The sequence below is a fragment of the Nipponia nippon genome, unplaced genomic scaffold (assembly GCF_047370975.1).
Source record: "Nipponia nippon isolate SJK-2023a ecotype South Korea unplaced genomic scaffold, ASM4737097v1 scaffold_30, whole genome shotgun sequence".
Taxonomy (NCBI): Eukaryota; Metazoa; Chordata; class Aves; order Pelecaniformes; family Threskiornithidae; genus Nipponia; species Nipponia nippon.
Genome location: NW_028262348.1, coordinates 849,346 through 861,986, shown reverse-complemented (window position 1 = coordinate 861,986; position 12,641 = coordinate 849,346). Strand labels below are relative to the sequence as shown.

General features: G+C 49.4%; 1 protein-coding gene across 10 annotated transcripts in view; it reads left to right on the top strand.

The window, feature by feature from the left end:
- Window positions 1-12,641, top strand: part of GGT1 (gamma-glutamyltransferase 1) — a 61,335-nt gene that overhangs the window by 40,761 nt on the left and 7,933 nt on the right. For 9 of the 10 annotated variants that reach the window (XM_087768742.1, XM_087768743.1, XM_087768740.1 and 6 more), the window contains 4 exons: window positions 9,041-9,208; window positions 9,860-9,987; window positions 10,224-10,313; window positions 11,336-11,528. In XM_087768742.1, coding sequence (XP_087624868.1) covers window positions 9,045-9,208; window positions 9,860-9,987; window positions 10,224-10,313; window positions 11,336-11,528 — 575 coding nt within the window. In that variant the 5' untranslated portion in view covers window positions 9,041-9,044. Of the gene's footprint in view, window positions 1-9,040; window positions 9,209-9,859; window positions 9,988-10,223; window positions 10,314-11,335; window positions 11,529-12,245; window positions 12,514-12,641 lie in introns of those variants that run through there. The other variant, XM_087768746.1, reaches the window with a different exon arrangement.

Here is a 12,641-nt window from a genome sequence, read left to right as displayed (position 1 = left end):
GGCAGAGGTACTTAACAGTTCCCAAAGACTATGTACAACTGAAGTGAAGTAGTTGTGCATAGCAAGCTATTCACTTGTCAGAACCAGAAATGCTAACCTCAGGTTTCATAACTTTCTCTGGCCCCATCCTCACCTCTACTTTTGCATAAGCGAAAGAGTAACTTGCTGAGGAGCATCCAGCTTGTCCCGGCTCTGTGCTGGTAAGAACATGCCGCAGATGAGACTGCATTGCCCTTGAAGAAGGACATAGGAATTTGCTTAATTTTGGTGGCTCGCTGTTATAAAACTTGCCTTTCAGCAGTGGGGGCAGAGAGTAACAGTTGGATAATTATGATTTAGAACAGGGGTTTCTTACGGCTTGCAGCCTTTCCGTCACCTTGCACCCTCCAAGACAAATGTGGTGGTAAGGAGACACTCTTCTGACCTAGACCTACTTCAGGGACATAGTTTTGTAGTTCCAAAGTTGCTATTAAGAATAAAACCTGGTACCATCACACCTATGGGGTTAGTAAATTAAGGAAAGGGTTTAGTTCAGTAGATTGCATCTTAAATTCCCCTACAAAATATTCGTCGTTTAACATTAAAGGTCCGAGAGACTGAAAGCATCGTTCAGTTTGTTTGGGGCAGAGAGCAGATATCTTTCCACGCCGTCGGCTTTTCCAGAGGATGGGTGTTTTGGACCAGCTCCTGTCACAGCCTTTTCTGTGCAGCACCATGGGTCTCACATCAATACATGAGATACGGCGAGAACGGTATGTGTTACTGACTGAATGTGGCCTGGGATCTGAACGTGTACTTTAGACTGCTCATAGCCACAGCAGATCCATCCAGTCCTTCTGAGCCTGCTGAACATTTTCAGTGCCAGTACCTGCTTTCCAGAATGCTTCCATTTTTGCTCAAGATCTCTTGGACAATAGCAATATAATTGAAGGGATTTTTGCCTTCTTGATGCAATGTCTTGAAGGGGATATTTGAAAGTCCTTTTTGAAAGATGGGTACACGCTAAACCCCATCCAAATATCTCAAGGCTGAAATGTTCATGTTTTATAATACTGGTTTTACCAAATGTAAATGTTAAACAGAACTCCATTTTGTTGCTATTACAGAAAAGATGATGTATTTTTAAGCAGAGGAAATATGGCTCATGTTCCCAAAAACTTTTGCTCTTGGAGCTAGGCCAAACTTTGTTAACGAGTCATTGTAGTATAGCTACCACCCTTCTGAAGCAAGTAAGGGTCCAGTGCGTCAAAGGCTGGGAGTGGGGCAGAGGGACTGGCCAGGTTCGGAACCGAGACATTAACCACTCGACTGATCCTGGTAGGTCAAAAGATAGCATCTGGCAGTGCTGACTGGCATGCAGGCAGACTTTGCTTCATCCCGCGTTTGCAGGACAGCCTGCTGGCTAAAAACCAGGCTTAGGAGATGTGGGCTTGAATCCTTGCTGCGCCCAAGTTTCAGGCAAGCTGTGATTTGCCTGTGCTGTGTTCTGGATGGGCATTCAGCTCTTGTGTTCAAGGCTGGGTCTGAGGTTTCTAGCAAGCCATGGACAGCAGCAGTGGCATAGGCTTTAGCAGCTGGTCCTCGGAGTCCAAAGACAGTTGGCGCAGGCTCACCGCCTTGAAGCTGGGTCGCTACTGGGGTTTATGCTACACTGTTCAACGGCAGGTGAGCTGCAACCTTTGAGCTGCAACTGTGCTTCTAGACTTGGCGTAAGTAGGCATGTAGGCTTGTCACTTAAGAGCTTTAGTGAGGTTTAGTGACGCAGGGCAGGTTTTTTCATCCCTACCTTCCTGCTCTGCAATCCTCCCTGACAGAGGGTGCTGCTATGGGAGCAGGGGTGGCAGAACAGGCATTGCATCTCTCGTTGCAGCTGGAGTATTAATCTGAACTAAAAACAACGACAATTTAAGGTAGCACGTAGCCATGATTGCTGAAGAGCAGATATGTGAGCTGACCAGTTGCCTTTGCATTGCAGGCAGTCGCTCACACTTGGCAGAAGGGTTGTACCCACCAGATGTAATCACAGCTGAATCTGTCAGGGCAGCTGGGTTTAAGCTGCAGGGTATGGACAGGCTTAAAATCCAGTCTCTTTTTGAACCGCAAGGGTGCCAGTCGGTTAGGCAAGAGGGCTGTGATGGTACGTGACCATGTGGAGATGGGAGCACTTCCACTTGAGATGACCACGTGTTTGCTCAGTTGCTTAGTCAGAACTTAAGAGCCTAGTGATGAGGTGTGGGAAAACTCACATTTGCACCATGTAGTAACTGAATCCAAGAACACAGAATGATTCTGCTGGTGATACACAGCCTTTGTGGATGCTAAAATATGCATTTTAAAAGGTGTGGGTTCTTGACTCTTCACCTAGTCAATGATTACTTACGCATTCCTCTGGTGCTGTGAATTCAAACATAATGAGTTTCAATGGGTTAATCTCCGTGAGCAGAGCGGTACAAACATCAAATAGTATGGTACGCTTCGGAGAGCCTTTAAGGGAAGATAAGTGGTTGCTGCTACAAGGATGTATTGTCCCTAGAAAGGGGTTCACTGCTTGAGAAAGGATATTCAAAGGATATGAGTACATAAAGATCTGTGCAAAAGGACAGGACGGACTTGCAAGTACTCTCGCGAGGTAAGGAGGGATCAGAAATTACCTTCATTGAGCCATGTCCCTTGGCCTGGAAGTGCTGTGTGGGATTTCTTATTCAACAGAATATGGGACAATGTGACTTTATTTAATATATCAGATGAAAGCTTGCCAAAAGAGAACGACAGGGCCTGACTAACCAGGCTGAATAAGCTCAGGTCTACTGAACAACTTCTAGTTTAATGGCAGAAGAGCATCTGAAAACATCTTTTGCAACAGTTGGGAGAATAGAACTGTTTTAATAAAACATTCTGATTTTTCATTGGGAGTGGGTGTAACAGTGACGTTCTGAATGAGTTTATAAAACTTTATTTTAATAACTTGCATTTTTGAGTTTGAGTTTGCCAGTTCTGGATTTCTGGGAGGTCCCCAACTAGAAAACACTGTGAAAACCATGTCACATGGGTGTTTTGCACTTACTCCACCTTTCTGCCTTTTTTCACTTCATAGTTTGTGGTGTAGTGTCTTAAAATAAAAAAATGTTGGATTTGATGCTGAAATTTCTGCAGGAAAACATGAAGGGTTTTTTTGGAAAAAAGTTGCTTCAAGAGGAAGTTAGTATCTCTTTCTCAGTGAACTCGGAGTTTACGTTGGACAGAATAGTACATTCCAGTGGGCTTCAGAAAACCTAATGCCTGTGGGGGAGTTGCAAATCTGGATTACAATAGCTCTTTTTGTGAGCAGCGTACCTGAAAACCAGCTGGGACAGCCTGCTCTGTTCAGGGACTTGTCACTCGGTTCTGTCCGGCGTGGATTCTCTCTGGCTCGGCATCACAGCAGTTAAGTGGGGACCACTGATCTGCGCTGAGGCCTTTCTCCCTAAAATCGATCTCTGTGCGCAGGAGCCCTCGCTGCCAGCCTACACAAAGAGGGTGCTAAGGGCTTTTAACCCGCGCTGCGGGAGCCCCCGGGGCGCCGGCCCGCTGGACAGGACCCGCACGGAGGCACTCGCTGAGGAAGGCTGTGAACTGAGCTGCATGGCGTTACTGCGTTTCTCCAGAGGCTGCTCCGTCCCCCTGCTCCGGGCAGGACCACTGCCTAGACCTGAATTTGGAAGCCTCTTTGGGCTCGACTGAGCTCTGCTTTAGTTCCCGTATCGCTGGTGGAGACGAAGACTGCATAAGGCTTCAACTTAAATATCTTGTGATGCCTAAGTACGAGAACTTCACAGTTTCAAGTTCCAGCTTAATACCAAAACACAACTCCTGTCTTATTGTGTGGCCTAGAATCAACTAGACTTAAAATATCTGCTCATTTTGAATTCCAGAGACTTCAATATTTGAGTGACAGTTTTCTACAGTGTAAGTCTAAGTGTTCTTTCTGTGTAAGACTTGAACTGGGAACGATTTCCTTAGATACAAGAGGTGGTTGTTAATAACTCCTTTAAAGTCTCTAGAAGGCATCTTGTGGACAAGGTAGAAACAGTTATGGAAAAAATGCCTGCTAGTCACCATGAAGGTCAGTACCCGACAGGAGGTTCTGTCTGCCTGCGTCGCTGGTGGCGGAGCCAGAGCCCTGATCAGAGGCGTTCTGGTGGCCGCTGCTATAAGTCACAGTAAAAGGCCTGAGGGGGAAAGATATTTAGCACATGAACTTGTAGATCAGAATCTCAAACGGCTCAAGTTCATCTCTCATTGCAATACCTGCAGGGCAAGGCTGCGTGGGGAGGTTTATATGGGACCAGACCTTTGTGTCCGGGTACAGGACAGAGGCCCAGGGAAACAAACCCTTCCCTTTGGGAAGAGTGCTGAGGAAGTTCATGTCCCTCCTAACAAAGCCATGGAACAGCAGGCGTGAACGTATCGCTAACGAAGTTACCAAGTTTTCTGCCATTTGGGCTAACGCAAACCCGTTAGTGGGTAGAAATATTGCATCTGAGCCATTCCAGTCCAGGAGCAAAGGTGTGTACAGGTTGTAGCAGCTCACCCGCCGCTGCTGTGGGACTCTGCCCGAGACGCAAAGACCCCGTTGCAACTGGAGAGCTCTACACTGGTAGGCAGGGAGCAGGTTCGATGCTACAAGTATGTTTGTAATCTTTACACAGTCTTTGTTGTGTAAAGTGTTTACCCCCTGGCCTTTGGGTAATTACGGCATATATTAGCCTGCCAGAACCTAAGAACTGTAAATTGTGTAATGAAGGAGTGGTTGATGGGGAATGGGCAACCTGAGCTTTCGATGTGGTGTGTGAGAAGGCACAACATGCCTTCGAAGGCAGAACAACCAGTTTGAGTAGGAAAGGGGAAAAGACCGTGCTTAGTTAGCCAGAGTTGTACTAAATCTTACAGAACTGCTAGAAAACAGGTATATAAGCAAAGTAAAAAAATGGATAACTCAGAACAGCAAACAAATCTTGGAAACTTTTCTCCCTTTGGAAGTGGAACAAACAGCTGAACTCACCAGAAACAGACAGTCCCAGTGTACTTTCTGTACTGGTTTTGTCCTAATTTTCTTCAGTACAAGCGCTCTTGGAGCAGATAACCCCAGCTAATTAGCTGCTCAGCGGCCGATGACCCTGGGTATTCCTGCAGATGAAAGCAGGAGTTGCTGGCCGTTGTCCTTACTGACAAGGGAGGGAACGCGTGGTTAGCACAGTTATACCTGAGGATTTCAACTGTCTTCTGGCTAATTGGGTGCGTGCACAGACTCCTAGTGCAAGGGCTTCCCACGGATGAAGGAATAATTTGCTTTTTTCATTACACCACCTCTCAGTGAGCTCCCAGTGAGAAAGGAAAGCAAGGGGATAATGCCGTGCGGAACCAGCCCAGCTCGGAGGTTAAGGACCCCCTCACCAGCCATTAGCACAAGGATGGCTATAACTCCTCCTTCGCCTCTGCATACGGCCTGGCCCCCTGGCAGGGTGCTGGGAGCAGCCCTCGGGAATAAGGAGCCTGTCCTGACAAACAGTGCTTACACCTGCAGCACAACAGGATGGCGGTGATCGATTCTGCACACCCCATCCTGAAGCACGGTGTCAGTGCAAGCAGCTGCCTTACACCTGGTATACACCTCGGAGGTGGCTCCGCCGGCGCGATCAGCTGCAGGCACCTTCGTTAGGTTGTCATAGAATGTGGGATCGGTGACGGGACAGCTGTGTGAACGGCCCTTGGGCCTCTGTTATCTCCCTGGTTCCACTCTTTCCAGGCCTTCGTTGGCTTACGCTCCCGGGGCCCTGGGGCGATCCTGCGGCTGTTCACTTCACATACGTTCTCACTAAAAGTCAATGAAAGTTCGCTCTACACAACAGCAGAGTGTGAAAACATGATTTCAACTGGTTGTTATTAATTATTTAAATATGGCAATGTTATTGGTATAGATTAGGCTTTGAGTTTTATCAGAAGAGCATAGCCTATGTCCTGTGACGAGATTAGATGTCCAGTCTGTCTTTGCATAACGCGTGCTGCCTGGGGAAAATAAGGACGGATGTCTCAAAGCTGATGGCCAAGTATTGGCTGCTGGGCTGGGGGTGGGAGCACAAGGAACTCTTAGGAGTGGGTGTGGAGGTAGGGAGCTGTTGCAAGCTGGGTTCAAAGCAGAAGCCTGTTTGGTTAAAGTTTGTGGTTAAAGTTTTAGGCGGTGTCAGTGGATGCTTTCTTCACTACTCTGCTCAAGAACAAGGCAGTGCCTGACCATCCCTCGACTCCTTTGTCATCTCGTGGTATCCCGCTCCTCTCTCTCCCCGGCTTTCCAGCGAGTACATCATCTCCTCTTCCTCCTCTTTCAGTTCTCCTGGCGCTTTCCCTGACCACGGCGGGTTCCTCATCTCTATAGCGCGCCCCAGCCCTCTTGGCAGAGATGCAGGACCCCGTGTCCCCTGCCTGGCGCTCGCTGGCCTGTTGTACCGGGTTCTTTTAATTCAAGGACAGCGTCATGTTTAAATAATGTTGTGACACATCTGAATGCAGCTCAGTGGGGTTGCTCGTACAAGCATAACTCTGCTACTTGCTGGTCCTCCCCCTCTCCTAATGTAAATGAAAGCAGACTGTCAGGCTACATTTTAAATTCCATGGCTAGGACTGGCTGTTGGACCTTTGTAACTGTGAGAAATAATTATATTGCTTTTAATGGTTTTATAGCCCCTCTCTCCTGGAGACCTATGGCTGCTGCCAAGCTTCCAAACAGCTGGATTTGGCGAGCTGAGGGGTCAGAGCCAGCCCGAGCAGGCAGTAGCTGGGGAGCCCGCTCAGGTGGCGGCCCGCAGCTGCCGCTCCGCTCCAACAATCGGCCACGCTGGGGACTCGACCTCAGAGCCAAGGCTTAGAGAGATCGATGGTGCAAAAACTGAGCTGCTCCTGCAGCTGCTCCTCCAGCCCACCCAGGGCGCAGGGCAAGCACGGAGAGGCCGTGCCGATTGCTGCATGGCAAACAAAACGCCTGATCGGCGCTCTGCTGTGCTGCAGTTAGGAAGGCAGCAAGGACCAGGAGAGGGATGCTTTCCTCTAGGGTCAGGCCTGAAATAGGTTAAGGAGTTTATGGGAGCTGAGCTGGCAGTTAAGGTGGAGAGGATTATTCTCAGCTGAGTTTGCTCTCTGTACCGTTGCAGAAGAGAAAGCTGCAGATCTTTAGCTCGCACATCTGCTTCTTCCTTAGCAGGATCAATCTGACAGATTGCACAGATGCACTTTTATTAAGAGCATTCACTATTTCTGGCCCTGCTTGGGCCCCAGAGGCCCAGCCCAGAGGGCACCGTGGTACCACAAGGCAGTGCAGGAGCAGTGCCCAGCAATCAGCGCCTCTTCTTCGCGGCAGCCTGTGTGCTCGTTCCTGCCCCCGGGGGGCTTATCCTCGCCCCAGGGGCTGGCGGCGGGCCCGGAGCTGCGCGTGTGAAGCGGGCTGGGGTCCCTTTTCAGGGTCCGTGTACTCACCGAGCAGCTGGGCACTCAGCGTGGAGCTCTTATGGGTCTGATGCTCACGAGCGTCATCCGAATGCAGAGAGGAGGTGAAAGATGAGAGCAGAGGTACCACCTGAGGCTTCCCCTTCTCCTCTCCTGCTCTCAGACTAACTTGCCTGACGAGGCAGTAAACCTTTACAGGAGCACAGCAGCGAGGCAAGCATTCGTGGAGGAGAACTGCAGAGCCCCAGCCAGGAGCCTATGGGTTAACGCACCAGCTACAGGGCTTGAGTCACCCCAGGCTGCAGGACAGCCCAGCATAGAGCAGCCTTCAGACGAAACAAAGTACCTTCTGCCTAGCTGGGGCGCAGATACAAGATCCCACGGCGTTTCTTGTGAGGCCTGGAGGAGACTGCCAGTGCTGAGGCTGAACTCTCTCTGCCAACAAACAAAACTGTCTTTAAACTCCGAGGCTGTGTGTGAGCTATTGTTGGGGACATAATGGCTTCTCTGTTTCCCTGCACAGTCTTTGCTCCGCAAACACGCCACTGGTCTCTTTTAAAAGTAGTTGAGTGTAAATCAAGTTCTAGAACCTGGAAAGAGGTTTCACCCATTTACCTTTTACTGCCCTCGGTTGACACATGTTTACAGAACAGCACATGGAGTAGATTTACACCCTGGTTTGAGCTGCTTTACTTGGAGATGGACATCTTTAGTGCTCAGACCGAGACTCACAGATGCAGGGCTTGGATGGCGAATGTGCACCTCCTAATTTAAATACCAGGCGCGGGGGTGAGGTGGAGGGGGCAGTGCTTGCTAACCTCTTCCCTCTGAGAAAGGCTTTGGTTTGGCTGGCCTGGCCTCCTCTAGTTAGCTCAGTGCTGGCACGCTCACTGCTCCCTAATCCTGCGTGCGCTGCTGCTGCAAGGCACCAACTGCTGGAGTTTGCTCTGCTTTGGGCTGTTGAGCATCCACAGAGGGTGGGCTGGTGGATCCGCTCTTCACCCACAGTGCCACGGGCTGCCTTGTCTCTGAGGACGGCAGCTGCCTCGGTAAGGTGAAGGGCATCTTGGCTATTGTGCAAGTACAGTAGTCACGGTCAAAACCCAAAGCTGCACTGCGCAGGGGGAAGTTGGTCCCTGAAGGCAATATGATAAATTTAGGCCTTTTTTGCTGGAACAGTCCTGTAATGGGAAAGGACGTGGGCCAAAGAGGAGCTGTTCAAGCTGTGTTTCATGAACTGTCAGTCCCAACAAGGTGGCAGTGACTCTCCATCCCCTCAATAGCTCTCGATATTCTCTTGATATTTTGCTTAACTTCAGAACAGGACATCACCCTGTCGTAACTGTCAAGGCCAGAACTGGGCTCACGCCTCCCCTGGCCACTCCTTCCCAAACCGCCCGTCCACGGGCAGAGCTGTCGGCTGCTGGGGGGTAGAGGGGGAAACAGTGGATGTGAAAGAAGGTAGATGAAAAGACTGAAGACTGCTCTTGTGCCTGATCATCCGCTCCCTCATTCCCACGTGCCCCCGAAGCAGCAAGGCTGACAATCCTGTCTCTTCCCGCAGGAAGATGAAGCAGCGCTATGTGGTGGCCGGCGTCCTGACGGCAGCCCTGCTGGGGCTCGTCTTGTTCCTGGGACTCTTCTTCGGGCTGCGCTCTGACGCAAGGGACAGACACACTTATAAGAGGGCGGCTGTGGCTACAGACGCGGGGCAGTGCTCGATAATTGGAAGGTACCCGCTAATTGTGCTGTGACTCTTGTTAGCTCTGACAGCTCTTGCGCAAGGCAGAACTGTTGTTTGCTGGATGTCCAAGTGAAGCCTGGCAGTTGCCCAGCACAGATAATCTCTGATCTCCCTGTAGAAAGGGGAGGCCATAATAAAACCTGGGCTTTTACCATGCCTGGCCAATGTTACTGCAGTTGCTCAAAGACAACATAGCAGGCAAAGATTCCCCAGATGCACAAACAATGGGAACGAGAGATGCTTTTCAAGCTCCTTTTAAAAACCATTTATCAAGCTGTCCTCCAGTTCTAGATGCAAGTGCTGCAGATTTCAGGCGCCTCAGAGAGCTGTCATTTCTCCTGTGTAATGAACGTGTCTGGGATGCCTGTCCCCAAATGTACTTTGACACATTTTGGTGTTTTCAAGCTAGTTTGGATGTGTCTCTAATGAGGGCTGATCTGCACCTAGGCCATTAGGATGTATTCTCTAAGGTGACAGAAGCTCAAAACTTCCTGGTCCTGAGGAACCTATAGACTGGGTGTGGACAAACGTGCATTAGGGAATCTGTCACAGCTGCTCTGACGAGATGACTCCGCTGCTCGCAGGTAGCTGAGACACTGTAACATGTCACCATACGATGCCTTCTCTTCTGCTGCACAGGGACATCCTTCAGCAAGGTGGATCAGCAGTGGATGCTGCGATTGCAGCTCTGCTTTGTGTAGGACTCATGAATGCTCACAGCATGGGCATTGGAGGGGGCCTCTTCTTTACCATCTACAGCAGCACAGGTAAGGGACAGGGCCGTACACGTCTGGAACAGTTTGAGAACCGTTTATCTAAAGCAGGTGATTTATCCTACCTGAGGGAAGGTAAAAGACTGACTCTCACAGCCTCTGGGGGAACACGCTGTCCTCAAAATAATTGCCAAGAGACTGGCTCACGTTGATCAGACTTCTTCAGCAGAGACCGTGCCTGTGTGTTGAGTCCAGAGCTAAACACCATCTTCCTTGCTCTGTCATTAAAGGAAAAGTGGAAATCATTAATGCAAGAGAGGTGGCTCCAAAAAGAGCATCGGAGGACATGTTTGGGAACGACACACAGCTCTCTCTGAAAGGTACGGCAAAGGCTGTTTCACTGCTCGGGGGGGACCGCATAGCTCCACATTAGCTGCTACTGACATGTCTGAATTAAGAACATTTCTTATGGTCAGGTTCTTGCATATCTACAGGATTTCTCCCCTAGAAACATCCTCTACTGCACACAATCTGCAGACTCTATCTGACGAGGAAGCTAAAAATAATGTCCTTCAAACTAGTCAGTCACCTCAGCACTTTCTGCTTTTCACTTCATGAAAATGCAGGTGAATCCAAAGCCCCGAGTATGACCTGTTCCATATCTGCCATCTTTCCTTTCCACCTCTTTGAACACATCTTTGTGGATCAACTTAGTTCTTTTCAGTTCAAGTGTCCTCCCTAAATACCTTTTGTGGTGGCTTCAACTAATGGTTCGGGGGCTCCAGAGAAGAAGAGGTAGTTTCCTTTGGGGGAAGTATTTTCTAATCAAAAATAGAAAGTAATACTGACTAGTGCTCTTCATGGTCACTCCTGTAACCAAGGAGGAACAGCACCTCGGAGGGAGTTTGAGAAGCGTGTTGAACTTGTGGGAGATGCCAGTAAAAACAGGATTGAAGCAAACGGCTGCATCACTGTGCAATGTAGTAATCAATCTATTGCCATTGCAGTTGCAATGCCGCAACCAAGTTTTTGGCTGAAGTATGTAGACAGTCTGTGTCCTCTTACCGTAGCGTGTTCTCTGAAGAAGCGGAAACTGCAGGCAGCTATGATAGCGGCTGCGTTCTAAGCAGCTTTCTCTGGTACAGAGCCAACTGAGGGGAAATGGCCCAAAAACTTGAGTTACCAGCAAGAGGACAGAGGTGTTTCAACAGTCCAGAATATGTAGGCGTACATGTCAGACAGAATAATTCTGTTAGCACCGTATGCACAAGCCGAGCTGGTCGTAGTATACGTAATCCCTGCCTAAAAACAGGGCTGACAGAGAAGCCTGCTCTACCTCCTACTCCATTAATCACTTTCTTTTCTTGCTGTGGAAGACTAACGCATTCCTTATCTGCTCCAGGAGGACTGTCCATTGCTGTTCCTGGAGAAATCCGTGGGTATGAACTGGCTCACAAACGTCATGGCAAACTGGCATGGAAAGACCTGTTTCTGCCCAGCATCAAGTTGGCAAGAGATGGATTCCCTATTGGGAAAGGCCTTGCAGCAGCCATCAAATCAAGAGAGCAGTCAATTGAAAGCAATCCCTCACTGTGGTAGGTAGAGCAGTTGCTGTTCCGTGCAGAGAAATTTGGGGTAACTGCATCCTAGCTGAAAAGTCTGTATGTCTGTGTGGCGTAGTGTCGGTGAGGAGCGTGCCTCCCCTCCAGTGACTGTACTCGCTGTACCTGCCGATGGTATTCCGGCTGCCTGAAGGTGCTAAATCATGTGGCCAATTTTAGGAACGTTCCGTCCTGACCTTAAAGGGGAGATAAATTCTGCTCTTAAAGTCCATTTGTCTGAGCAAAGGTGGAATTAGAGTACGTGCTGGGATAAATCTGTCAGATGGCAATGTATTTTCTGAATCCCCAGCTTTTCCTCATGCTGTAAGTGCCCTAAATTAATCTTACCTGCATTTGGGGCAATTGCAAAGTCTCCTTGAACATCTCATCTGCTGTCAGGCAGTGGGAATTTGGGTCGTCTCTTACTCTGCAGCCAGCCTTCCTCCAGCAATGCCTCTGGCCATCCACTCCTGGCAATGACCACGAACACAAAGGGTTTTAAATGCTCCTCCACTTCCTCTTCCAGTCAAACCCTTGGCGTCTATGTCAAGCCTTACTGGAGATCACGCTTAATCCTCTCTTTTCCTTAAAATCTCTGCCAGCTGCAGGTTGGTTTCCAATCCAGTTGGGGTGTAGAGCCTGGGCCTATCTCCTGTACTTCATCTGGCAGGTCCACAGCAGCACGTTCGTGATCCATGATGAGGGAGCTAGAGAGGAAACTGTCTACCTCAAAGTGCTCTGACAAACAGGGATCGAAACGCATTCTCCTGGACTCACTGGAAGCTTTGAGCCTCATAGCTTCACAGTCTGTGCTCTGAACAGAACTGCTTGAGTTCAAGGACTATGGCCTCTCCTGGGCATCTTGAGGCGGTTGTTGGCCCCTTGGGCAGGTAGGGAGGGTGGCCTGCCTTGGTGAAAAAGATCGACACTCCCCCCTGCAGGCTTCACTGCGCAAATCCTGAGGAATGTGGAACCCCAGGTCAGAAACCACTGTTCACTTTTATGTCCCAGTGCAAGATATCAGGGCCCCTGGGGCATGGCTCAGGGGGTTTCTCTTCTCTCCAAGAAGCCTCTAGCGTGAACACTCAAATACTGTGTCAGCTGGTA